At 36.5% G+C, this 24821-nt stretch overlaps 2 protein-coding genes across 4 annotated transcripts in view; one reads left to right on the top strand and one right to left on the bottom strand.

The window, feature by feature from the left end:
- SSH1 (slingshot protein phosphatase 1) overlaps positions 1 to 11313 on the bottom strand; it is a 1317746-nt gene extending 1306433 nt beyond the window's left edge. Inside the window, exon 1 of the mRNA XM_044068394.1 lies at positions 11020 to 11313. Coding sequence (XP_043924329.1) covers positions 11020 to 11085 — 66 coding nt within the window. The 5' untranslated portion in view covers positions 11086 to 11313. The remainder of the gene's footprint in view (positions 1 to 11019) is intronic.
- The window catches only part of DAO (D-amino acid oxidase), a 297399-nt gene continuing 283137 nt past the window's right edge, over positions 10560 to 24821 (top strand). For 2 of the 3 annotated variants that reach the window (XM_044068398.1, XM_044068396.1), the window contains exon 1: positions 10563 to 10695. The gene's annotated coding sequence lies outside the window, so the exon portion shown is untranslated. Of the gene's footprint in view, positions 10696 to 24821 lie in introns of all 3 variants that reach the window. The other variant, XM_044068397.1, reaches the window with a different exon arrangement.

Here is a 24821-nt window from a genome sequence, read left to right as displayed (position 1 = left end):
GCAAAGAGTAAATAAAATTAAAATATCAAAATTCCACCCGATCCCACAGTGGATCATTAGTCGATGCAAAATTTATACCCATATGCAGAACTGACATGTTCATCTTCTTAATGACACCCCACTTAAATTAATGATTTGCCCTTACAGACGTCCACCACTTTTGGCCTTACAGCCTGGGACAGACTCTATTGCTAACAGTGTCTAAAGATTAGCCCTTTTTCATACTTGCATTTGTTACAAAGGACAATCTGACTGGGCTTGGTCCATTTTCAGCAGAGGTCTGGGAAGAAATGCTCCAAAAACCAAGAGAGGTGAACACGTCACAGAATCTATACTGCACTTTCAGATAAAACAGTTACAAGTCAAATATGTGTAAATTATTTTGACTTCATATACTACTCTAGAATAAATACTTTTTACAAGATACTACAACATCTCATCGTTGTTGCATAGAGATTTCCTTAATAAAAAGGATGCAAATATAAGCCACAGATTTTTATAGACAATACTATATTTACACAATACGTACAAGCACGGTTTAAATAATAAAGCAGTGCAGGAAGCATGAAAAGAGGGACTGGTGATATGTAGGCATGGTGAGAATGTAGCGGAAGGCAAAACAGGAAACAGCACAGTCTGCAGAGAAGTTTCCTCCATTAAAGACAGAGGAGTAAGAGGAGAGGTACAGTTGAAGCAGAGGAAGAAGTGACTAATGCAAGATATTACTGAGCAGTGGGGAAAGAAATCAAAGAGAAATGAAGTAGGAAGTTCTATATAGTTTTATGCTCAACTGCTCTAACATTTTCTGCAACTTTTGTTACAATGTTTTACAACATGAATTAAATGAATAGACAAGTAAAGAAAGAATGTAAAGTGCAGGTGATTTATAAACAAGTTAACCCTCACCATCAAAAGCTCATTCAAAAAGGTAGGTTTTTAAGTGATTTGTAGCACCCAACCAAGGAAGGACACTCACAGTAAGACACTGAGGTAGCATGTTCCACAGGTGAGGACGGTGAAAGCCAAAATAATGAGCTCCAGATGTTTCATGATTAACTTGGGAAACCAGTAGCAGCCCCTGGGAAATGAGCATAAGGCTCAGGCAGGGCAGTATGGCACAACCAGTTCCTTCAGACAGGAGGGACCCCAGTCAAGAATAGACAGGTATATTAACACTAAGATCTTGTACTTCACTCTGCATCAAAATGAACACCAGTCTAGGATATGCCGCACACTCAGCAGAGAGCTCTGCACAAACTGCAAATGATCAGTGTTAGGGAGTTCCAGATACAGAGCATCAAAGTAGTCAATATGGGAAGAGACCAAGGTGTGAGCATAAGTATCACTTTGCAAAGTCTCTTCCCTTAAACTACTCGCCAGGATAAAAGATCTCTGATAAAAATGCTCAATATTGAGTGTAATGATACTGCTTGCAATGATTTTAGTACCAAATAAGTGAGTATTTATTTGCAGTTTGTTTACCAGGAAAGTCCACTGAGCCAGTCACAGCCCCTTTTCAGTGGAGGCCTGGGGATAAATGAATAAAAGTAAAATTACATGCATAGGTAAAATACAACTGAGGAACAATTAGCTTACAATCTAAAAAACACAATCAGTAATCCAGTGGTTAAACAATTAGTAGTGACAGAGCATTTTTGAGGTAATTAGAGAAAAATCTCAGTATATGAATAAAAGTAAAATTTTACACGTAGGTAAATACAACTAAGAAACAATTGGTTTACAATACAAAAGCACACTCAGTAATCCAGTGGTTAAACAGGTAGAAGTGACATTACAACATTACTGAGGTAAAGAATGCAGAGAGGAAATTAGGTAAACATGGCATAAAAGTAGAATATCACTAGAGTTGCATATATCTAGTTTACTGGTTCTTGCTGGTGATGGAAGAAGGTTTCCAGGCTAGTTGTTTTGTACTGAAATGTACATAGTAGCAAGAACACCCAAATATTATTCTAAAACCAAACTCCAAGCAGTTATATTTACCCATGCCCCCCCTGCCCCTGCAGACATTCCTGTTATCACGGACAAGCACTTCTTCACGTCTCTAGCCAGCTGGATGGAGATGAGTATTTGTTTCATACTGTCTGGTGATCACCTATTACTTAAACAGCATAAGACATTGTGTGAGAGATGTACATATATATCTTTGTTGGCAAAAATCCTAAAACATGTACAAAACATAGCACATGTACAAAGCACAGTCAGTGTATTAAGCCTACTTTAACACAGTACAAGGAGTCCCAAAGTCACAGATATGACCCAACCAAACATTCTTGTTATAAAAGTGACTCACTCCACTGTAAGATGTACAGATGTGCCTCTTACCACGCTGAGCAACGGAAGAGTGACAGTAAGATGCTCGTCTGGTGCCAGGATCCACCAGATCATATGTGCACTTGAGTCCCTAAACAAAAAATGTACATCCTTGTCATAGTTCATGCTGGTGTTAATGACTTGAGGTGCACCTTCCTGGACTATATGAATAGAGGCATAACGGAGCTCTCAGACTGTATGCCCAAGGCAAGTATAAGCCTAGCATTGAACAGCATTCTACCTTCTCCAAGGATGATGCCACGATATGAGCAAAAAACAACTGGCTTCATAATAAATTAGCTTGGTTTTGGTTTCATTCAAAGATGGTCAAATATTTGTCAGCCTGGGAGGATATGAACAACAGCCCATGCTGCTTCACCAGGGATGGCCTGCACCTGTCCCATCCAGGACTTTGATTATTGGCAAAGGGATTGTCCGCTCCATATTACCTTTTTTTAGGCGAAGTCAACTTGATAAACCTACCAACATAACAAAACAAGCAAAGGAAAATATGAAGGTGTTACTAATCAATGGTAGGAGCCTGAACAAGAAACTTTGTTCCCTACAAGCCATTTTCACCTAGGAAAACACTGAAGTCTGCATAGTTCACAACACCGTTCTATAGTTTGGAAGATACAAAATAAGTGCAGCATCAACCAAAAGCACTTGAAAGTAGTAAAAATAAAAAATGTGTATCGCACCTCAAGTACAAAAGCTACTAAATTATAGGTTATTCAACCATCATTTACAATTATAATGTTGTTTGGTACATACTTGTGTCTGTGCCTTGTCTGTAACAAGACTGGAGTTTTCTAAGCATACACAAATTGTGTCTGTGCCTTATTTGTAACAAGATTGGAGTTATCTAAGCACTAACTGTCTCATATACCCAGGTTCTTTAAGAGAAAAAATATGAAAAGAACAGGTTCAATAGATTCATCACTACAGCCAGTGAAACTTGTTTTTGGATACTATATAATACCTTGGTGTTGGTTTGTAAATACTCTAATAGGTTCATAGGTTCATACTAGGCTATCTGCCGAGGGGGGCATTTACAGCCTATCGCTTTCGCTTTTACGCCACCCCCCCCCCTTGGGGGGGACATTATTTATTTTTATGTTGCTCTGCCTCTGTTGTGACTGAGGTAAGTAATGGGGTATATCTGCATATCTCCCATCCATTGGTCAAGATTTCTCTTGAACAAGGGCCAGCGAGGTGCAGGTGCCTCTGTACCGGATGGGATTTTTTTGCATCAGGAGGGGGGAGTTGATGGATGAATCCCTCCTCCCCTCCAGCTATTAGCGTTAATGTTATGTTTCGTCTCCTTTCTCCGCCTTTGTGGATGGATTTTCTCTTTTGTTTTGATTCATCAAAGCATAATCTGGGTTGGACTTGGCCTGTTAGGTATGTTAGGTTGTGAGCAGCGGTGAAGTGATGAATAGATAGAGCTGGAGCTGGAGTTCTTCAGTCGGGACATATTTTTTTATTTTTTTTTGAGACCCTTTTTTTGTTTTTGTGGGAACTTTTGTGGCTGCTGCAAGTTGTGGGGTCATACATTCTGAATGTGGGCATTGTGATCAATCATGGTCTAGATGAGAATCCTTCATGATAAGGTGGGCATGTAGAGGTCTTCTTCCTAACTTTAGCTACATGGGGTGGGTGTGACAGACTACTATCAACCTGGGTCCCCAGGTCCCTGTCCCTCTCTTCTTCTTCTGTGCTTTGCTGGATTGCTTGGTAGGGCTCTGGCACCAGTTATCCGTTTCTCTGTGAGACCCTTGGAAAGGATCTGTGTCATGTGTGTTTTACTATATATAGTTTGCAGTGCAGTGTCATCTGCTTTGTTTGCATAACATAACTGTGTTTGCTTGCTTGAAAAGGAAAGTAGATGCCAAACAAGAGGGCCCAGGACTGAGCCCCTGGACACCACTTGTGACCTTTGAGTCTGACATGGATGGCGCCAGACTAACTCTGACCGGTTCTGTCCTGTCAGCAGCCAGTTTGCAACCCATGTGATGATGTATAATGAATTAGCTGATGGTTTTTCAATTTTAGGTGATGTTGGGTATTGTATCGATCGAAGGCCTTTAGCCAGATCGAGGTAGCTGTATGGACTGCTTTTTTCTGATCAATGGCTTTGACTGTTGTTTCAAAAAAAAAAGTCAAAAAAAAATGATCTGCCTTTGACTGACAAAAAGAACTGGATCCAAGTCTGCAAATTCCTAAAGTCTTATTTATGAGGTCCATTATGATCCATTATGGCCATTGATATCATCCATGGCTTTTGCAGATAAGGTTTGGGTAGGCTTTTCAGGGGTGGTGGAGGGGAGCAGGTGGTGTGAAGGGCTGAGTGCACGAAACAGAGCCAAGACTGAGGTTATCAGGGACAACAGCTGTGTTTAATTTAAACAGCTGTCGGCTGTCCTAGCTGTGGGAGCACACAGCATTGAGTTCACGGAGCAACAGCTGGGGGGACACAGAGAGAGTGGTGGATGTGTTTTTTTTTTTTTGAGAGAGCAGTTCTCACTAGATGCTGGATGTTTGGGGGGGGAAATCGCTTTTGGTATAGATATCTCTGTCTGGGAGTTTGTAGGCTGAACCATCTCAAGCCAGTACATTGGCACATATCTGGGAGTCTCAGTAATCTCATCATTTTTTTCTTCTTTCTGAGCATATCTGGGAGTTTCTAGGCCTTATGATTGTCCTCGAAATTTGCTTTGGATGATTTTATAGAGCTCTCTTAGTTTTTTATTATAGTGATCAAGGGTGTCTTACCTTTTTTTTTTTTCTTTCTTGCAGTAGCTTCCTCCTTGTTTGTTGTAGAGTTTTATTTATGCTGGGGGTCCACAGACTGGACTTTTTGCCAAAGTACAAAGAGTCTTTGTTTTGTGCTTTATCCATGCATCCATGCAGGTGCTGGGTGCTGTAGAAAGGCATTTGTAGAAGATTCAGCGGCTTGATACTGTTTTCTTCCGCCCGCGGGGGGGGCTCTAAAGGAGACCAGTCTGAAGTTAGAAGCTTTGTGAAGTTTTTTAGAAGAAGTTTTACGCTTTCTTTTATTTCAGGTTGGGATCTGAGGACCCAGCTGAGGATCTAGCGAGATTATCTTGTGATCTGAGTGAGGGCAGTGAATGAATAAGTCGATTGTGTTCGGATCAAGTATGATATCTCTGGATGATGATATCTTGAGCTGTTGTTCCATGGACTAGTTGTTTAGGGGGTTTGGGCTTTTTGAGGTTCAGGAACTTTATTAGGGGGGTGTTTGGGCTTTTGTGTATAGTAGTGTCTCAGTCAGGTAGTGAAGTGTGATAGTATTAAGGCCATGGTGGTTTGACAGGACATTGTGTCTGTTCTGGGTGACATTTATCAAGGAGGTTTGTGAGGAGTTTGTGAGGGTGGCCTGCAATAGCCAATTGGTCTCCGATCTGAGCAGCGCCACCTCACCCAGATGGTCTCCTCGATGCTTCGATGCGATGAACGTGGGTGTGGGTGTGGGTGGTGGATATGGATTTGGATGATGGATGATGTGTATGAACCGGATTTTTGGGGTATGGGGAGATAGCGCTGAGGGGCTGGAGTTGTCACAGAACCAGACATCGTCACAGCTCTGCTACAGAGAAATTTCCAGGCATCTTAGACATGAGGCTGCATGGTTGAGAGAGACCTCGCTGGAGGGCATTTTGAGTTGTATTTTTGGCATTGAGCAGCATTACCCTAAGTTTTTCTATTTTGGTTTTTTTTCCCTTTTGTGTTATGGGGTGGTAGGTGCCTGTGCTGGGCAGAGCCTAAGCCAGGGGGCCTTCAGGGCTGGCCGTCCAGCAGGTGACAGCTGCAAGCTCCCAGGTGACCAGTGCCATCAATCCTTAAAGCAGCTCCCAATGTCACAAGCATGGATTCCCACCAGGTGTTATAGCATCATCCTGGAATGTTGTTTGGTGGCATCATTCATAACTTGTATTGTGGCATCATCTCTTGTTCATATAGTCCAACTGCTCTTGGTCCAGGTCGTTTACCAAGGTCATAATCATCGCTTACCTCGCTGTGACTAAGCTGCTCAAGAGAGGAGTGGATGTCTCTAAGTGCGTTATACCAGGTGTTCGACAATGAGCTAGCCAAATCTTGGCCTGACTCACTCTGACCTGAGTGCTGCTGAGTTATTCCCTTTATCTCGCCCGACAGACAAGTGACTGTAGCTTCCCCTGACCAGGGTGTGACTGTTGACTACTCTGTGTCTTCCATTGTGTGTTTCAGTAATGAGTGTGGGTGGTCTCTGTGTGTTGGCTGTGTTGCTGCTCTTTTGGTCTGACTGTTTGTGGACTGTTTGGGTGGCTGTGTGTGTTTATGTGTTATTTGAGGCTGTGGTGGTTTTGATTGCTGTTTTGGTGTGTGTGTTTTGATTTGGTATTGTTTTGGTTCTTTGTGAGTTTGGTTGTATGATTTGTGGTTTCAGATGGTCTATGTGTCTCCTATGTATCTTGTGTGGAGAGGTCAGGGTTATACAGACTGGTCTGTGTGGTCCTATGTTTCAATATGTTAGGTTCTGTTGGTCCTTTTGTTGAGAGCTAGCAACTGATATTGGCCGTATAGGATGTATTTGTGTTTTGTTTGAGGAGGGAGCAACTGAGGAGCGAGCATGGAGGGTCCCAACTTGGGTACTCAATATGACAAGGGGAATAGCAAAAGTAATTGGGTAGGATGCAGAGGGAGGTTGCTCGAGGAGAGAAGACTCAAAGAGTAAACACAATTGGGGAATAAGAGCTATGTAGAGAAGAATAGTAATGTTCGGGGAAGGTTTTTAGACAAAAGATTTGACAAGAGTGTCAGGGAGAGAAGATAGTTTTATAGGAATTGCACTGCTATTGGTGTGAAACAGTCTTAGTAGGCTAAAAATCAAGTAGATTTACTTAGTTAGTATAAGAATGCGCTGATTTGTAGCAGTATTGGAGTTGGAAGGAAATGGTACAAATGTTTAAAAAGGCTTTTTATGGCACTTTTTATAGCTGCAACCAGCGTGCCACTGATAAACCCACAACTAGTGAGTAAAAAGACCCAAACCTTGCTTCAAAGCTCAAAAATGGACAAAGAGGTATCTGAGGCAATAAAAATCTGAACAACAAGTTAAACTATTAGAAAAGTATGGAAGAAACTAAGTAAAAAGAAAATTTCTGGACTTAAAAAATGAAGGAGCGCAGACAAACTACAAAAAGACAAAAAAACTGCTATCAAAAGCAGAGTAATTGGGAAGATTTTTTAAAGTTTACAAAGGGAAAAAAAGAAAATATTTGCACAAAAATTCAAAAATTTTTTATTTAAATAGTCTCTTTTGGGAGAAGAAAACAGTCAATGTTTTATGATATAATATTAAATTGTATTTAAACAATTTGTGGACCATCCATGGCATTTATTTTTACTATTTTCAACCATTATATAGTTTCCTGGAAGGCAGCAGCTGAAGTTCCATGAAATAAAATTCTGAACTATTGGATGGTGTTGAGATTTAGAATGGAAAATAGTATCAGTTTCTCAAAAGCAGCATATCTGACAATACAAATATATGTTTTATATAAAAAATAATTTAAGAAATTGAATTGCAATTATTCAAATCTTAAAAGCAAAATAATGTCCACGGAAGGAAAATAAAAGTTAAATGATACAGAAATGCATCGAGCCTAAAACAGGAATTTAAATTGTTTTGTTAGAAATGTGAAATCCTAATTTGTTAATACAATACTTGTGTGTGGTAGTGCAGAATCATGATGTCCTTTGTTTTTATTACATTTCTTATAAATAAAAAAAATCATTTCAAATAAAATTCTCCCAGTTCTTCAAAGTACCATTATATCCTTAACAGCTACCCAAGTTACTGCCAGCTCAGAGAACAGACCTTGATCTAATGCCTCCTCTAAAGGATAGCAGCTCAGGACTAGCAGCATAACAGTCCACTATGGTCCGCCACTTAATGCAAAGTCTTTGTTGATTTATGTAGCTATAAAACAATTCACTGCACTGTAAATTTGATTTAACAGACCTACATCTTGCACCATATATATCTGTATGTATTTCTTTTCACCACTGGCCTAAGTGATAGCTACAGAGGGTCCTTGGACCACTTAGTCTACCAAGTTAAAAAGACATAATAAAATAAAAATACATAAAAAGGATGCGAGTGTAAATGGAGATAGGGTCTTTATTCATCCATCCACAGCTTCTTTTTCCACATTTTTTGTACATGGGGTCGGGGGGGGGGGGGTCACTTCAACAGTGATAATCATTTAGAACAAAATGTTCACTCCGCAATAGCTGGGGACTGCAACTTGTCTATTAATATAAAAAGATATGCAGTAGACCGAACTGCTTAATTCATGTCTTTCCGAGCATGTAGCACTGGAGGGGCCAGTTTCCTGAACATATATTTGAGCAAATGGGTATATGCCAATTTTCTACAGCACAACTCCACAATGAATCACATATGCTCTATAAGCTCATCATGATAATACAGAGAATTTACTTACTTTTTTTATGAATTTAACTGGTGTGAGTACTGATCAATACTTACCACATTTCAGTAAAAGCCCCAGAGCATACAAAAGAAAATATAGATCCAAATACAATAAAAATCATGCAGTCCAAGTCACAAACATAGATTATATAATAGTAAGACACAAACAGATATCAAATTATTATTAAAAAAAACAGGAAGAAGGCAAGGAGAGGGTAGTGGTGAGAACACATTATGCTGTCTCTGTGATGAAGGAGACAGCAGGAGTTCCACATGTACAAGTCATAGTAGAACAGTAAAATAGAAGTGGCAGTAGATAGCTTTCCCCATGCATTCTAAGTTATGTGCACAGACAGAGGACCACTGCATCTTGCCTTCATGATAAGATGGGCTTTTAACTACATTGGGGAGAATGGTTCAGTTAGCTACATCTGTCCATCTTTAATCATAACACATTTCCTTTCATGTGCAGAGCCCAGAACCTGGGCATATGACTATATTGTGTGTAATTATCTTCTGCCCCTACACTCAGCAAAATGGTCAGGTACTCTGTTCATGTACACCTTCAAAGCTGGACTGAACATGCCCAAAGGAGGGCACGACATTTGTGCCATCCAGCAAGTTCTCAACTGCAATGGTTTAAACAGTGATACGAATTTTAACCTTAGGGATCTTGTTCATAAAAAGAAAGAGTTATTGATGCCCTCAATAAAGACAGAAATAAAAACAATTTATTAAAATTACTGAACAGACTACTTGAGGATTCCTCAACACTAAATACATATTGCCTGGTATATTCAATAGTAGTACACATTCCTCCTTCTTACCACATTTTCTGATTTCTGAATATCAGTGTTAAGACTTTAGTGTTTAAAGCTTAAGCAAAACAGGCTAAAGTAAACTCAGTATTACCATTTTCAAGATGAATTTTATTAAAGTTGTTCTAGTAAATCTTCAGTGACTACATCAACATTTACTGGTCCATGGCAGGTATTTTGCATAATCGCACATCTCTGTTCCGTTACTATAAACATTTCCTTGTGATTATAACAGGTCAACTACAAATCCAGAATTAACAGAAGCCAAAGAATGTCCACGTCAGATCTAGGACACAACCATGCATAACACTGATACCAACTACCAAAAGGAATACGCTGGTCCTGATTCAAACATATTATATGCAAGCTCTCCGCTTGGTTAAGTTACATACATCACGTTACTGCTGCTATATAATTTTATATACAGCCAATCAAAATAATGGTGTTTCATACGGCAAACATTTGGTTAATGCAAACAGAAGTAAACGGTAAAACTAACAAATCTATAAAACCTCTGAACCCCTTTGACAGAAGCAAACTTTTCCTGAATCCTGATGCAGTCTTGTCTAACCTATCTAGTGATAGGAATTGCACTCCTATTTTTAATAAAATACTTGGGTCTGATAGTATGCAATACTCTTGCGTACCCAACATAACAAAATGTATAATTGGCAACATCATTTGACTTCTCAAAGGCAATTCACTATCAAGTAATCTACAATATCAACGATGAATATGGGTTTAACCCCTTTAATGTTTGAACAGTGTTAACTGTCCACTTAAAACAGTGCACAAAACGAACATTAATCCCCACCCCTTCAAACCTCCAGTAAGGTAAAGTAATGCAGTAGTTTTCTCTCCATAATTAGTACTACTTGCTCCCAGCTTTCTTTGTACTGTAAAGCAGCTGCCAAGAAATGAGCAGCGACTGATACAAAACCGTGCGGGTGTTACCGGCTCCCTGTAGGTCCAATTCTGCACTAGCAGAAGTTGCCTACTACTGTAAAGAATCTTGAGCAGCAGCGGACTACTAAATTAAAATAGGTAAAGCTACATCATTTGCCTTCAGTGGTACAAAGGTGAAATTTTATTTACAAAAATAAGGGTGATAATAATAAAAATAATCTACTTCAAACCCTGAAGCGCGATATATATACAGGCTAAAAAATGTTACACATTCAGAGTGGGAAAGTATTCCGTGGAGTTGACAATAAACCAAATCTACTGATTGCAGACGGCTACGATAAAACAAACTTGCTAGCATTTTGTTGGGAAAATTATGTATTTTGTTACTACAAGGCCTACCGCACCCCTTTCCATCCCCGTTGTTTCCTGTCACCCCAGGCCCACACTTTGCAGGTCACTCACCTCTACAGTACTCGCTGTGGAGGATGCGCTGGGGGTGGGAGAGCGTTGTAGCGTAACCAAGGCCATGGTCGGGTGAGAGATGAAGGTGAGGCGAACTGTCCACAAGCCTGTTGACCACAGAGTACAACAAATCTCCTTTAATTACTGCTGCTTGTACCACTAAAGGGTGAAAAAACTGCTGAGCCTCTCACGCCATGACTGTCAATCCCTTTTGTGGATCACTTTATGCTTCTACCGTATAGATTTTTTTGTAGCCTAAGGGCAGTTCTCGGTGATGATGTGATGTTGAGTTTCTTCCTGTTTATGTCACTGACTTTTTAATCAGGTAATAAATAGCATCCTAGAAGAAGGGTGTGGGACTGAAAGCCAGGATAAAAAGGATACCATCATGCTGTATATAATAATATCTTTACGTATAGAGTTAAATCATATTTTAAAAGCACGTAGTTTATGAATAGCTTGAACAGTGCTTCAACCATTTATCCGAGTTTAATATTAAGAACAGCAGCCCCATCTAATATGTTTTTCAGCCCGATTCTTTAGGGGAAAATAGTTTATATGACCATAGATTAAAAACGAGGAAGCGTTGTCTTAAACTTAGCATGTTTTACTTTAAAATATAGATAATTTAATTCAGTTTTATTTATGTAAAGAAAATAGTCACGTAATACATGCATTAGGTTCCAGCTAGGGTTGTAAAAACAGTGTCAGAGCTCAAATCCCAAAATTCTAGTCCATGTGTAGTAATTAGCAGAACCTCTTGGCCACATTTACGTTTCATTTATGTACCTGCCATTGTCAGAGATCAGGTCTTTGTGAAATGATAAAGATGATACTGGCAAAATTTTTTGTCTCTTCTGTGGTTTGACTGTAGACATGGACCCAGCCAGGATTTTTGGCATAGGATGTTAGTATCAGAATGCAGCACCCACTATTGTGGAGTAGTGCACGTTTCTGGATGGTACATCTTAAAAACACACTTGAAATGACAAACTTAAGCAAAATTCTCATTTAGCCACCCATGTGTTTTGGAAAAAAAATCCATATATAAACCATAAAATATATGCCGTTTGTATTTACACATCTCAATACATATAAAAGTATTTAAAAATGAACCTATGAACAAAAATATAGGTTGTGGTGATGGAGTATGTGGTGGATGCTTGCCTATGCCTTCAAATGCAAATGTACCTTTTGATTTGGGGGTGTATGAAGTTAGTATTTTGAAATATAGCACCATTATTTTTTTTATATTCAGTTGATTTGTATTTATTTGTCCTTTGTTAACCGGATTAGTCCACTGGGCTGGGGGCCATTTTCAGTGGAGACCCGAGGAGAAAAGCTCCACAAACACATGATAAAAAAAAGATGATGCCAAAAAAAATAATATACATATATCATAACAAAACCAAGTTACATTGCAAGTTTAGGAACATTAAAAAGGGCAAGATAAAGAGACATGAGTAACAACATTAATGCCTTGTAGAAATCATTAAAAGTATGCATTTTGTGCATGTACAATAACAAAACGATAGAGGTACAGTTGGTGGAACAAAATAGAACAATAGCAAGTGGAGTGTAGAGAAGAGTGAAGAGTAATTGAAGAGAGAAAATAGCAAAGAATGGCAGTTGTGTTAGTTACAGTGGGTGAAGTGGAAGGAGAGGTGGTAAAGATAGTGGAGAGAAGGAAATGAGGAGTTAAGAACAAAATATAAGAATAGTAAGTGGAGTGGAGTGAAGAATAATTGAAGAGACAGAGAATAGCAAAGAGTGGCAGTTGTGTCAGTTATGGTGGGTGGAGTGGAAGGAGACGTGGCAAAGATAAGAGTGGAGAGAAGGAAATGAGGAGGAAAGAGTTGGGGTGGCCAAGGAAATAAGAAGTAAAACGGGGTCAAAGTTGGGAAGAAAGTTTAGTTTTTAAGAGAGATCAATGGTGTAGCTATGGAGTCACAGGATTGTAAGTATATATAATGTATGAAGGGAATAGTTCTGGTGTGGTAGTGGCAGATTAGGTGGGGTGGTGACAGTTGTAGGAGGGAGAGTTGGCTAAGTATTTTTTCAGTTCTTTTTTGAATAGGAGCGAAGATTGGATATGTCGTGTGTTAGATAGGTTCATAGGTAGGTACTAGGCTATCTGCCCAAGTGTATTTATTTATAAGCCTAGCCAGTGTGTGTCGGCTTTCACTGCCCCATTGATTAATTAACTGATCCTCTGTCAAGCAGAGCCAATGAAGTGATCCCAGGGGTGTATTTTCTGTTACCCATCCACTCGTATAGGTTCATAGGTAGATGAGAGTTTGTTCCAGGTTTGGGATATAGGGTAACCTGCCAATAGTTTTGTTGGACAATTTGGATTACTGGTATGCCTTTGGGTTCATAGGAATGATTTCTGCAAACCCTAAGCAGTTCTTTCTTTACCCTCATGTCAGACGTCTGAACAGCCACTTTTGCAGAAAACAAGCTTGTCTGGACTGAATGTATTACAGAAAAAAACACATTTGGTATGATTCTCCTGCTGCAGAAAGGAGAAATAACCCCCCTCTTTCCAAAGTCTCCAGTTACTTACTCAAACTGTGTAAGATACTGCAGAACACACCCCTTACTTTTATCCTCAACATATACACACACACAGACATTCATATGCAACATTTTATTTTTTTTTAAGTAAAGGTACGTATTGGCCTGTGCACAGGCCTCTTAACTCCCTAACCCCCGGTGGTCCAGTGGTTTGTGTCCAACCCCCAAGAGCACCTCATGAATTCTGTGGTAATTGGCGATGGCTGGGACAATAGAACCCTTAGATGTTGAACTGTACTGCCAAGCTTAAATTTTTCACTTTCATGACACTTTCTCGTCATTCTTTGCATGTGTATCACAAGCACAATATACTTGTGCAGTTTGTCTTAGCTGAACATACTGCTAAAAATGTTTTTGCCTAAGTTCAATAGTGCGCAAGGCAGCAAAGTCTGACCTTTCCCTAGATTTGTCAAACTGTTTGCTGTTGTCTCAGTTTGGCCAAACTCTGATGCATTGCAACAAATTTTTTGTAGTATATTTCTTTATATTTCGAATTTTCAAATCCATTTTGAGTATTAACAAAATATTCTGTAGTAAAATTCATGCCATTTGCAAATACTATATTATACTGCATAGGATGAAAGAGAGGACAGAAGTATAAATGTAATCTTTTCCATACACCAGATCGCAAAAATGTTAAATATAAAGCATATCACTGGACCTTGTGATCAGGGTGGTTAATGTGTTGTTTCATACCCAAGTACACAGGTTCAGTTGTTAAGCGTATACTTTACTGGCCTTCAAGAAACATAATTTATATAATCTTATGTTGATGATTTATACTTATGTACATATTCAAATTATTTTGAAGAAAGATAATAAATAACTTCTGATTCTAAAGGAAAGCTTTTTCTATAATCTTGCATGCCATGGTGTAATGTATCTGTCATTTTTTGTTCTGTTTGTATTTTTTAATCTAAGGTTCTGGCACAGAGTTTCATATAAAACTGGATCAGTTATTACATTACAGACCAGGCAGAGTCATCTCTTAGTAACCTATAAGAAATAGAATATTGCAGCAGTTCTTAAAGCCTTTCTGAATAGTTTTCAGATCCTGTGGGTTGCTCAAAATGTACAAAACACAGCATTTTATTCAACAATTTATCCAAATGATGAAGTATAAAATGATACTTGATCTCTGTGGAAGGAACTGGCATGCCCTTTATTACTGGATGTTCTACAGAATATGCTTTTCTAGCTTTGGCCGATATACAACAGTTAAAATGTAAATTGTTTACTGCACTCCCTAGATATGCAAAAATGGTTAAATTTTTTTATAATTTGAACATTTATTTTTTCATCATAATGTGTACATGTTTTGTCAAGTCTCAGGACACTATATTTGCTGACATTAATAGTGCGATTATTACTACTACTCCAGGTCTACGTGTTTGTAGACCATCTTGAAAAACTTTGCCATCTTTTATTAAAGTAATCATCTTGTCCAGTTTGCAGTCATCAGCATATTTACTTATCTGTAGCCCATTTCCCCACTTTTTTATCCAAAACGAAATGGCCCCAGTACAGGGCCCTGTTGGGATAGACAAGTAATCCTCACTCTGACCTGTATACAGATTGACAGTTAATGTTTTAATTTAGCAATTACTTCCTCATGTGGAACAGTGTTAAAAACATTATTAAAGTCAGGATAAGTACTGTATACCGCAAGCCCCCACTAAGTGTTGTTGTCACCTCTTCACACACTGACACGAGATTCCGAAAACAAGAGCTCCCCTTAACATACTCATATTGTCCCACATCTAACATAAGCAGTCCCCTTTGTCACTTGAAATAAGCAATGTTCTGACTCACTTCTTGATTTTATATAGACTCAGACTGATGTATGTAAAATTATGTCTGACGTAATCTCCCTTTGTGAATTGGTACCACTATAACCTGCCAGTTTAAGACAGGGATGTATCCAGTTGGCAACATTTTATTTAGCATGGTAGTTAAGAGTTTATTTAGGTCTTCTTTGATTCTGTCTATGAAACCACCAGCAGTTTTGTCTAGTCCAATGGGTCTAGTGAAACTTTTTTTTTGTTAAATATTTCTTGGTGAAACAGTTTACATGTCTATAGTTATATAGTAAATGGTCTTACATTGCCTCTGCAGAACTCTGTCACATTTATTTACTTAGTGTGATGTTTATACATTTTTTTTCTGCAAGCACATTCTGTGCATCCTGTGACTGGGTGACCACTTTACTGCTCATTGATAACATGTTACTATCACATTCCCTTTCAGTGTTGTTTCCCGATGTAATTAAAGGTATTATATTATTTCTTTCAACCTTTGTGGCCAATTTGAGTGCACAATTAGATGTGGAAGATATGAGATAAAAGTAAGTAGTTTATGTACTTTTTATATCTTAACTTGTTTTCCAACTAGGGCAATTTTTGAAAGTCACCCCCGTTTTTAATTGCACTAATTTTTTTTTTCATTTACTTAATTATTTATGTCTTGCTGTTATAACTTCATGAGTTCAGGAGTTAATAAAACTATAAGACTCACTGATAATATCCTGAGGGCCAGATTCTAAAAGGCTTACAAGCAGTCTGAAAGCAGGTATTTTGGAATCGGGGCCCCACTGTGTAAGCCTATTTATAGATAGGCTTTACACTGAAGTAAGTCACTTACACTAAGAGCAAGTCCTTCAGACTCAGAGCAGATTTACACTGAGAGCAAATCTTCTGGAATTTGGCAGTGAGTATACTTATTTTCGGCACTAAGGATACTATCCCAGTCTGCTTTCATAAGTATGTTACTTCATTATTGATCCCATTGTGAAATATTAGAAAAAAGTATTTATTTATGATGAAATTTGATTTTACTCTCAGGTAAAGATGTCATCATGATCTGTGTTAACTAAAATGGATATAACCGAAGATGGCATGAAGAAGATCCTGGGCTTGTCAGTAAATCTATAATAGTGTCTCAGTAGCTGGATTTCGGAGTATTTTTCCCAATTTGCTTTGATTTACACAGTCAGTTAATATTTGATATATTTATGTTGCATTACTATTTTACCCTGCCAGTTTCTGAAGATTGTATTTTCACTGAATTTTACATCATGGAGTTTAGTCAGAAAGTCCTCATGTTTTGCTGGGGTCATAGGTGGCTTATAGTATATACCTGTAATATTCTATTAATTACCATTGATACTAATCATTGTTTGAGCATTTTTTAGTCCTGAGTTGTTTTCTTGTTTTTTTTTTTTTTTTGCAAAGGTTGAGGCACTACTACATATATCACCAGCTCTTCTTCAACAGAAGGACTTATACCCTGAAATTTGTAATACGTATTTTGGATTTTGAAACCATGTTTCAGTAGTGCTACAAGTGTCAACGTCCTCCAAGTAAAAGAAAGGGCCTTAATCACCCATTTTATTGCTGAGACTTCCAACATTCAGCAAAGCTATTGACACCTCTACTTTTTTGTCTTCTGCATTTTTTATTTTATTTACTACCACTTTTTCTTCTTCTATGATTAATATTACTATTGTTTGTCATACAATTTAATGATGTCTAGAAGACATTGTATGGGTGGAAAATGTCTTGTCCAGTACTACTGCTTGCAAAGGAAAAAAAAATCAAAGTCCATTTGTTGTAAAGTATAATGAAACATGAAGCCTGACACCCATTTCTTCTAGCGTCAATGTCTGTGCAGGTAACACACCCACCTTTTTATTTTAGGAAGCTGTTAAGACTATAGTTTCAGTTCTCACACCAACTGCATGGATTCATGTTTCATTGATAATGCTACAGTTCAGCATGAGTGGGTGCAGGACACCTTAAGTACCATTCTTTGGATGAAACATTAAATTTATTTATTGGAAGATGGAAGCAATATTTTCCATATCCTGGGAAACTTCTTGTGGTTTGTAAAAAAATGGGTCTTTCTTCTCTGAAAACATATCAGAGGTCTACTGGGACCAGCCTGGTTAGTTTGACAGGATCTTCCTGCTGTGAGTAAACCTTGGAAGTTATTAAGCATTCAGTTCTGATCTGGATACCTCATAAGCCTTAACTTCAAGATAACATCAGTTGTTCATTCTAACATTACTTTTATTCATTTTAAATATTCAGAGCACATTACAGTTTGTAGAAATAACATGGCCGTCTTAAATAATACAACAGCCCACTGTCACCTTACTAATATCATCTAACCTTAAACCCATACTTGCCCCTAACTCCAACCTTACACCCAACCTTAGAAAAAAGGGTTGGGAGGGTGGCCTAATGGTTAAGGTGCTTGCCTTACAAACACAAGGTACAGGGTTTGAATCTCACAGGGGATAACTGGCTAGGCTTAGAATGGCTCGCAAGGTCAGTTAGCCTAGTACTAATGAATGAATCTATGAATTCATTAAACTTCCTGGAAGGTGATCCAAACCAACAACTTTTAGGGGTTGGGAGGGTGGCCTAATGGTTAAGGTGTTTGCCTTACAAACACAAGGTACAGGGTTTGAATCTCACAGGAGATAATTGGCTAGGCTTAAAATGGCTTGCAATGGCAGTTAGCCTAGTACTAATCTATGAATCTAAAACCCTTCCTGTAAAACTACCACTATTCCCACAAAGTATGGCTGCAGTTAGTGGTAGGATTAACAATTTGCGCTTCTATCAATTTATTAGGTTTTAGTGTTTTAAATGCTTGATATACTATGATCAATGTTTTGCACGTTGATCTTTCAGTACGTTGGTCATTTAAATGTATTATTTATATATATATATATATATATATATATATATATATATATATGTGTGTGTGTGTGTGTGTGTGTGTGTGTGTGTGTGTGTGTGTGTGTTCTGTCATATCTGTATCTTTTCAACAGTAGTAACTTCCTTGCATTGTGGTTACTACTGTTTTCTCACTGGTTACACCAGAAGTGACTTAAAGAAGTTGTCATGAGTTCATTTTACAATCAAGGTTTTGTCTTCATGATTAATTTTGTGGGGACAGAAAATGCCCTGCGATGAGAAAATGTACTGTGGTTCTCTCTTTCCATGAACATCTAGATGTTTCTTTGTGGAGTTAGTATTTTCTTCTTGCACTTGCATGGATTTTTTTCCAGGTGTCGTGGTTTGCTCCTTGTCCAAGAAATGTTGGTTGATTGGTTACTGTAAAAATGATGTGTGTGTATTGTAGTACCTTTGTTCAGCATGCTGTGGAAAACCAGTCTGAAAGCCAGCTTTATAGATTTTGAAGCCCAGGTTTATTTACACGACAAAATAACATATGTTTCTCTTCAGCCTGGGGAGCAATGTAAGTCAGATTACATATATTGCATTAATGGTTCTTCTAGGAAGCAAACAGTCCAAGTAGTAAGTATAGAAACATTGCTTTCTGAAAAACAGTTCAGTACTTCCAGCATGCACAATTCATTCTAGTCCCTCCAGATTACAATAGAATGTCTCATATAGGTAATTCCCGTTCCTCACACAGGAAAATAGCTTCTCAAAAGATAACAACTCAGCTTGTAGAAATACCTTCCAGTTAACAGGGTTCTTTTTCACTCCCTGGTAATTCTTAACTTTTCCTTCAGGATTCTTTCTTTCTCTGGCTCTAGGCATACCTCTCAACCTCTTAGTGCAAGAAATCTGGACAAAGCCCAAAGTAATGGGGGAGCAAAGACCCAAAAAATAGGAACATATTTTAAATATTGTTCTTATACACTTAAAACATTGTTAGAATAACAGGTTTTGCATCACCATGCATTTTCTTTTTTTTTTCAAAACAATTTTTATTGATTTTAATTGTAACATAATATAATCACATAAAATCATGAGAGATAAAAAAGTGAATCTAAAATGTTTTGTATATATATATATATATATATATATATATATATATATGTTGCACATGTATATATATATGTATATATATATATATATATATATATATATGTATATATATATATATATATATATATATATATATATATATATATATATATATATATATATATATATATATATATATATATATATATATATATATATATAAAATACAGAAATTAACAGATTTATAAAAACTGAAGTATATACAAAGACATCCAGTGAAATCATTAGAAATAAACTATTATTTTCTATTTATATCATACATCACAGATAAGAAAGGAATGAATAAAATGCACTTATTATAAAAGTTAATACTTTTTCAACAAGTTTTGCAGATTGACCCACAAATGATGATTATATGTTTTCCTAGTTGTTCTAGAAATTATGGTTTTTAATTGTAAATTACATACATCATTTAATAGATTTTTGAACAGAAAATGTAGGAGGAGATCCAGATATCCAATTCTTTGTTATGGATTTCCTAGCCACTGCTAGTATTGCCCAAAGTAAGGAGTACTTTATTTTTCTAACACATAGTGGAACAGGTGTATTAAATATAACCAATTATTTGTTTATAATAAAGTTGTCAGTGATAAGTGCCTGTAACAAATAATTTACATTTCCCCAAAAGATGTTTAAAGTTGGACAATTGTAAAACATATGAGCCCAATTTATGTCTATATTTGATTTACATTTATTACATATATTTTGTTTTTTGTTAATTTTGTCCATTAATTGAGGAGTGTAAAATGACCTGTTCATGAATCTCCCGGTATATAGTTTCCATCTCAAAGAAAAAGTTGTTTTTCCTGCTGATTTTAATATTTTTGCCTTGTCTTGATCAGCCAGAGAATTATTATTAATTAAACTATAATAGTTCCAGTAATTTTGTGGGCAACTAAATGTTTCTTCTCTTAAGAGTCTATAAATGAAAGAAAGTTTGCCTGAGTAAGTATGATTATGTAATAGGGTTGATAGAAGAAATTGTAATAAAATCCTAGGATCATGTTTGGTGGATGAAGAGATCATTTGTAGTTTATTATCTAGAGATAATATGAGTGTTTGAATGTCTAGCCACATGGATTTGTCCAATTGATCTTCCTGTATTATGTGATCAACAGATTTAACCTTATGTTCAGAAGTCAATTTGAACAAGAACTTGAGCTCATTATGTTTAAAAATGGTGATTTTGTTTGAATCTGAGGTTAAAATAATTTCTTGTGTAAATGTTATGGGGAATAATACAAAAACTGAACCAAAATTATGCAGGGTAGACTGAGTGCATGGATTAAACCAAAATACTCAAAAGTCCAAAAATGAAATCCAGCACAAAGGGAAGATGGAAATTTTAAGAGTTTATTGTGGCAAGCTCCTTAAATAAAATATCCACAGTAAACCGGTTTCAGCTGAAAGTTCAAGCCTTCTTCAGTGCAAAAAGTATGTAAATTAGAGCAAACCCTAATACCTGCTTATATATGTGTACATAAATTAGCCAAAAAGGCTTAATTGGAGTGTTTAGTCATTAGTTGAACAAAAAACAAACAATCCAAGGCTGAAATTAGCTTAACTCATTCAGGCCTGGTTTAAATAGAGCATCTAGTCTGGTTATCCAAGAGGATTCCTTATTATTTAATATATTATGCCAACCAGCTTTGGATGTCCTATTCATTTGTATTTTGTCTATGATAGTGAACGTAATGCTAATCCTAAGTATATAGATCATGTAAAGCCCATGTACAGAACATAGAAAATGATAGTCAATAGTTAGTAAAAACAGCCTATATCTAGTTATATTTGTATACCATGAAAAATCTCACTGGAGTATGCCAAGATGCACACAGAATGAATATTCCAAAGATATAGATACCTAAGCTCCTTCACATATTCTTAGTGCCAGAACCCAAAAAGCATCATGATACAAAGCCATTTGACTATGAACATCTTAATTCAATAAAAGGAGAATGAATATTGTTTAGCAAAAGTGCAATATATGCTATATACTAGCTTGAGTATCTTAGTTGTTATTTTTTGTCCAATATACTGCCAAAAACATAAAGAATGTACTCATCTATAATTTATACAACCATAAATGAGAAAGATGGTATGTTTATGGCCAAAAAACATATATTAATAATTGGCTAGTTTACTATCAAAAGTGTTCAAAAAGCCAAAAGCACTAAGTTAAACAAGTCAATGTATAAAGCACCAAACTAGCCATTGTTTGCGCCCTAATCTAACCAAAAGTTAAATAAAAACATATTTCAAAGTGCCGACAAACTCAGTAAGCAGAATAAAAACTAGAATGAACAGCAGATGCAGGGTGGTATCCAACGAGACGGAGCCCAAATAATGAAAAAATTCTTTACTCACTCCAATGATCAAAATGAAGTACAAATACACATAAAGTCACAGTTTAAAAATGATAAAACAACAAGTTAAGTGCTTTCGTCAATACTCAGACTTCTTCAGAACAGTGAATTCCTGGCTGATAACTCCTTAAATACACACCCAGTCAATTAGTAAAATATTACCCCACATCATTTCCTTTCAATTAAGAAACATCACAGGAAGTGTAAGGTAGCAGTGAATACTCCCCCTGTTTGCAAGTACACAAAACGTCAACTAACCAAATGTTAAATCAATAGTGTCACATGTAAAGAATGTTATAAGGCAAAAAATACCAATGACAATATAAATAAATCATAACATAAATAACTGTTTAAGTTTCAAAAGTGGTGCTATAGAAATTCTATCATTAAGACCTGGAGGGGAGTATGCATTCAGTCTGATCTGCCACTTTAACTCAATGTACTCCAAATATTCCTCAACAGGTCCGCCTTTGTCCCAAATCAACTTGTTCAAGAATAAAAAAACTAAAACTGTGATTACTTTGGTCATTAATATGCCTAAATAATGCATTCTTCATATTTTCCTGCTTGATGTCATATAAATGTTGGTAGACTCTAAGTCTAAAAGCATTTTTTGTTTTCCCCACATAATAACCTTGGCAGTTTTTACATACTGCAATATAAACAACCCCTTAGTATAGCAAAACATTTTCTTTTTATTAGTAATGGATCCAAAATTCTTAAGATTAAATTTGTCTGTATCCATCATGAAAGGGCACTGGGGACATCTACCACATTTATACGTGCCACCTCTAGTGAGATTAGGTTTGCCTTTTTCAAGTAGTCCTTTTATTGATGTACTCTTTTATAAACTATAGTGGGTCTCTTACCTATCTTGTCCAAGACCCCAATATCATTATCAAAAACCTTCCAATATTTATGTATTATGTATTTGATTTCTTCACAATCTGCAGAATATGTGAGTGTCAATGCATGTGTAAAAATAGTATTATTGTGCCTCACATTATTGTGGCCATCCCTATTGCCCAATAGGGCTCTAAAGTGTCCACTGGTCCTCTTATTTATAACTTCCTAAATGATGTTTGATAGAAAAGGCTCTGGATAACCTCTTCTCTGAAACATATTGGACAAATTGTCACATTCCTTGGTAAAGTCATAAATGCCAGACACCATCCTGGCCAATCTAACACATTGGCCCTTGACCAGGGCCTTCTTCTGGTGCAAAGGATGTGCACTAGTAAAACGTAATAATGTGTTAGAATAGGTTGGTTTCCTATATAGTTGGGAAATAAAACAGTTCACATAATCTTTCTTTATGGTGATGTGCAAATAATGAATATAATCTAGATCCTTGACCATAGTAAATCTCAAAAAACTGGTGGTACTGTTCATGTACGAAAATAACCTATTCAAATCTTGTTCTGATTGATTCCAAAACAGGACAATATCATCAAGGTATCGCCCATACAATACCCATGAAGTCCTGAATTCGGAGTTAAAATGTATTGATCTTCCCAATGTGCTAAGACAATGTTGGCGAAGATTGTAACACATCTAAACTTTATCAAATCAGATGTTTTGGTAATTGCAGTAGCGATTGGATCATCTATGTAGCCACCTGTATCTGTTCTTCATTTTACGTTGGACAAACGTCCAGACCTTTTAGACATCGTATCAGTGAATATTTAAGTGAAATTAGAAATAAAAGAATTTCAAACGCTCTTTACAAACACACTTTAGTACACAAAACTGCTAAATTTACGTTCACCATCATAGACAAAATACAGATGAATAGGACATCCAAAGCTGGTTGGCATAATATATTAAATAATAAGGAATCCTCTTGGATAATCAGGCTAGGTGCTCTATTTAAACCAGGCCTGAATGAGTTAAGCTAATTTCAGCCTTGGATTGTTTGTTTTCTGTTTAACTAATGACTAAACATGCCAATTAAGCTATTAAGCCTTTTTGACTAATTTATGTACACATATATAAGCAGGTATTAGGGTTTGCTCTAATGTATATACTTTTTGCACTGAAGAAGGCTTGAACTTTCAGCCAAAACCGGTTTGCTGTGGATATTTTATTTATGGAGCTTGCCACAATAAACTCTTAAAATTTCCATCTTCCCTTTGTACTGGATTTCATTTTTGGACTTTTGAATAATAAAAAAAAAACATTCTTTATATTTAAGATGTCTATATATAAAATTTCTAAAATTAATTATGATATAATGCATGTAACTAGCAGTATCACTAGGAGTTGTATAGGTGGCAAAATAATCTTTTAAAATCCATAGTGTAGGATTGCTTATTATTTCTAACTTGTCTGTTGAGGGCCTCGTTATTAACTGCATAGCTGATAATTCCCAAAGTAACTTCCATTTGGCTGAATATGAAGTGTCTAAAAGTTGTGTAATTGTTCTGATTATGGAGGAAGTCGAGTAAAGATTTAAATCTGTAAATGCTATCCCGCCATTATTCCAGCTATTAAGATGTTGATTAAATGCTATTCTTGTTTTTTTTTTTGAGACCAGAAAAAATTTAGTAATAAAGTATTTAACTTACTAATAAACTTTTTTGAAGGAAGAAGTTGAATAGATTGTATAATATATACAATTTTTTTGGTAGAATTATCATTTTATAAGGGTTAATCTTTTCTCTGTGGTGAATAATATCATATTCCATTTAAAAAGTAAATTTTGGATATTTTCAAAACACTTGTTATAGTTTAGTTGTACTATTGATTTAACATCTTTAGCAATAATAATTCCAAAATATGTAATTTGGTCTATATTTGGAGTTTGTTGAACATAATAATTAGATTTGTTGCTTCTTCTTGAGTATATGGGTAGAATTTTTGTTTTACTATCATTGAAAGATAACCCTGAAATCTTTTGAAAAGTTTTGATTGAATCAAATAAGGATAATATAGAAGAGTCATTTCCTTTTGTGGTGATAAGTACATCATCAGTAAATAACTGGATTTTAGCTGTTATAACTTTATCTAATTC

This window comes from Protopterus annectens, chromosome 4.part0 (genome assembly GCF_019279795.1).
Source record: "Protopterus annectens isolate FY-2018-M chromosome 4.part0, PAN1.0, whole genome shotgun sequence".
Taxonomy (NCBI): domain Eukaryota; kingdom Metazoa; phylum Chordata; order Ceratodontiformes; family Protopteridae; genus Protopterus; species Protopterus annectens.
This window is presented reverse-complemented; position numbering and strand designations above follow the sequence as displayed.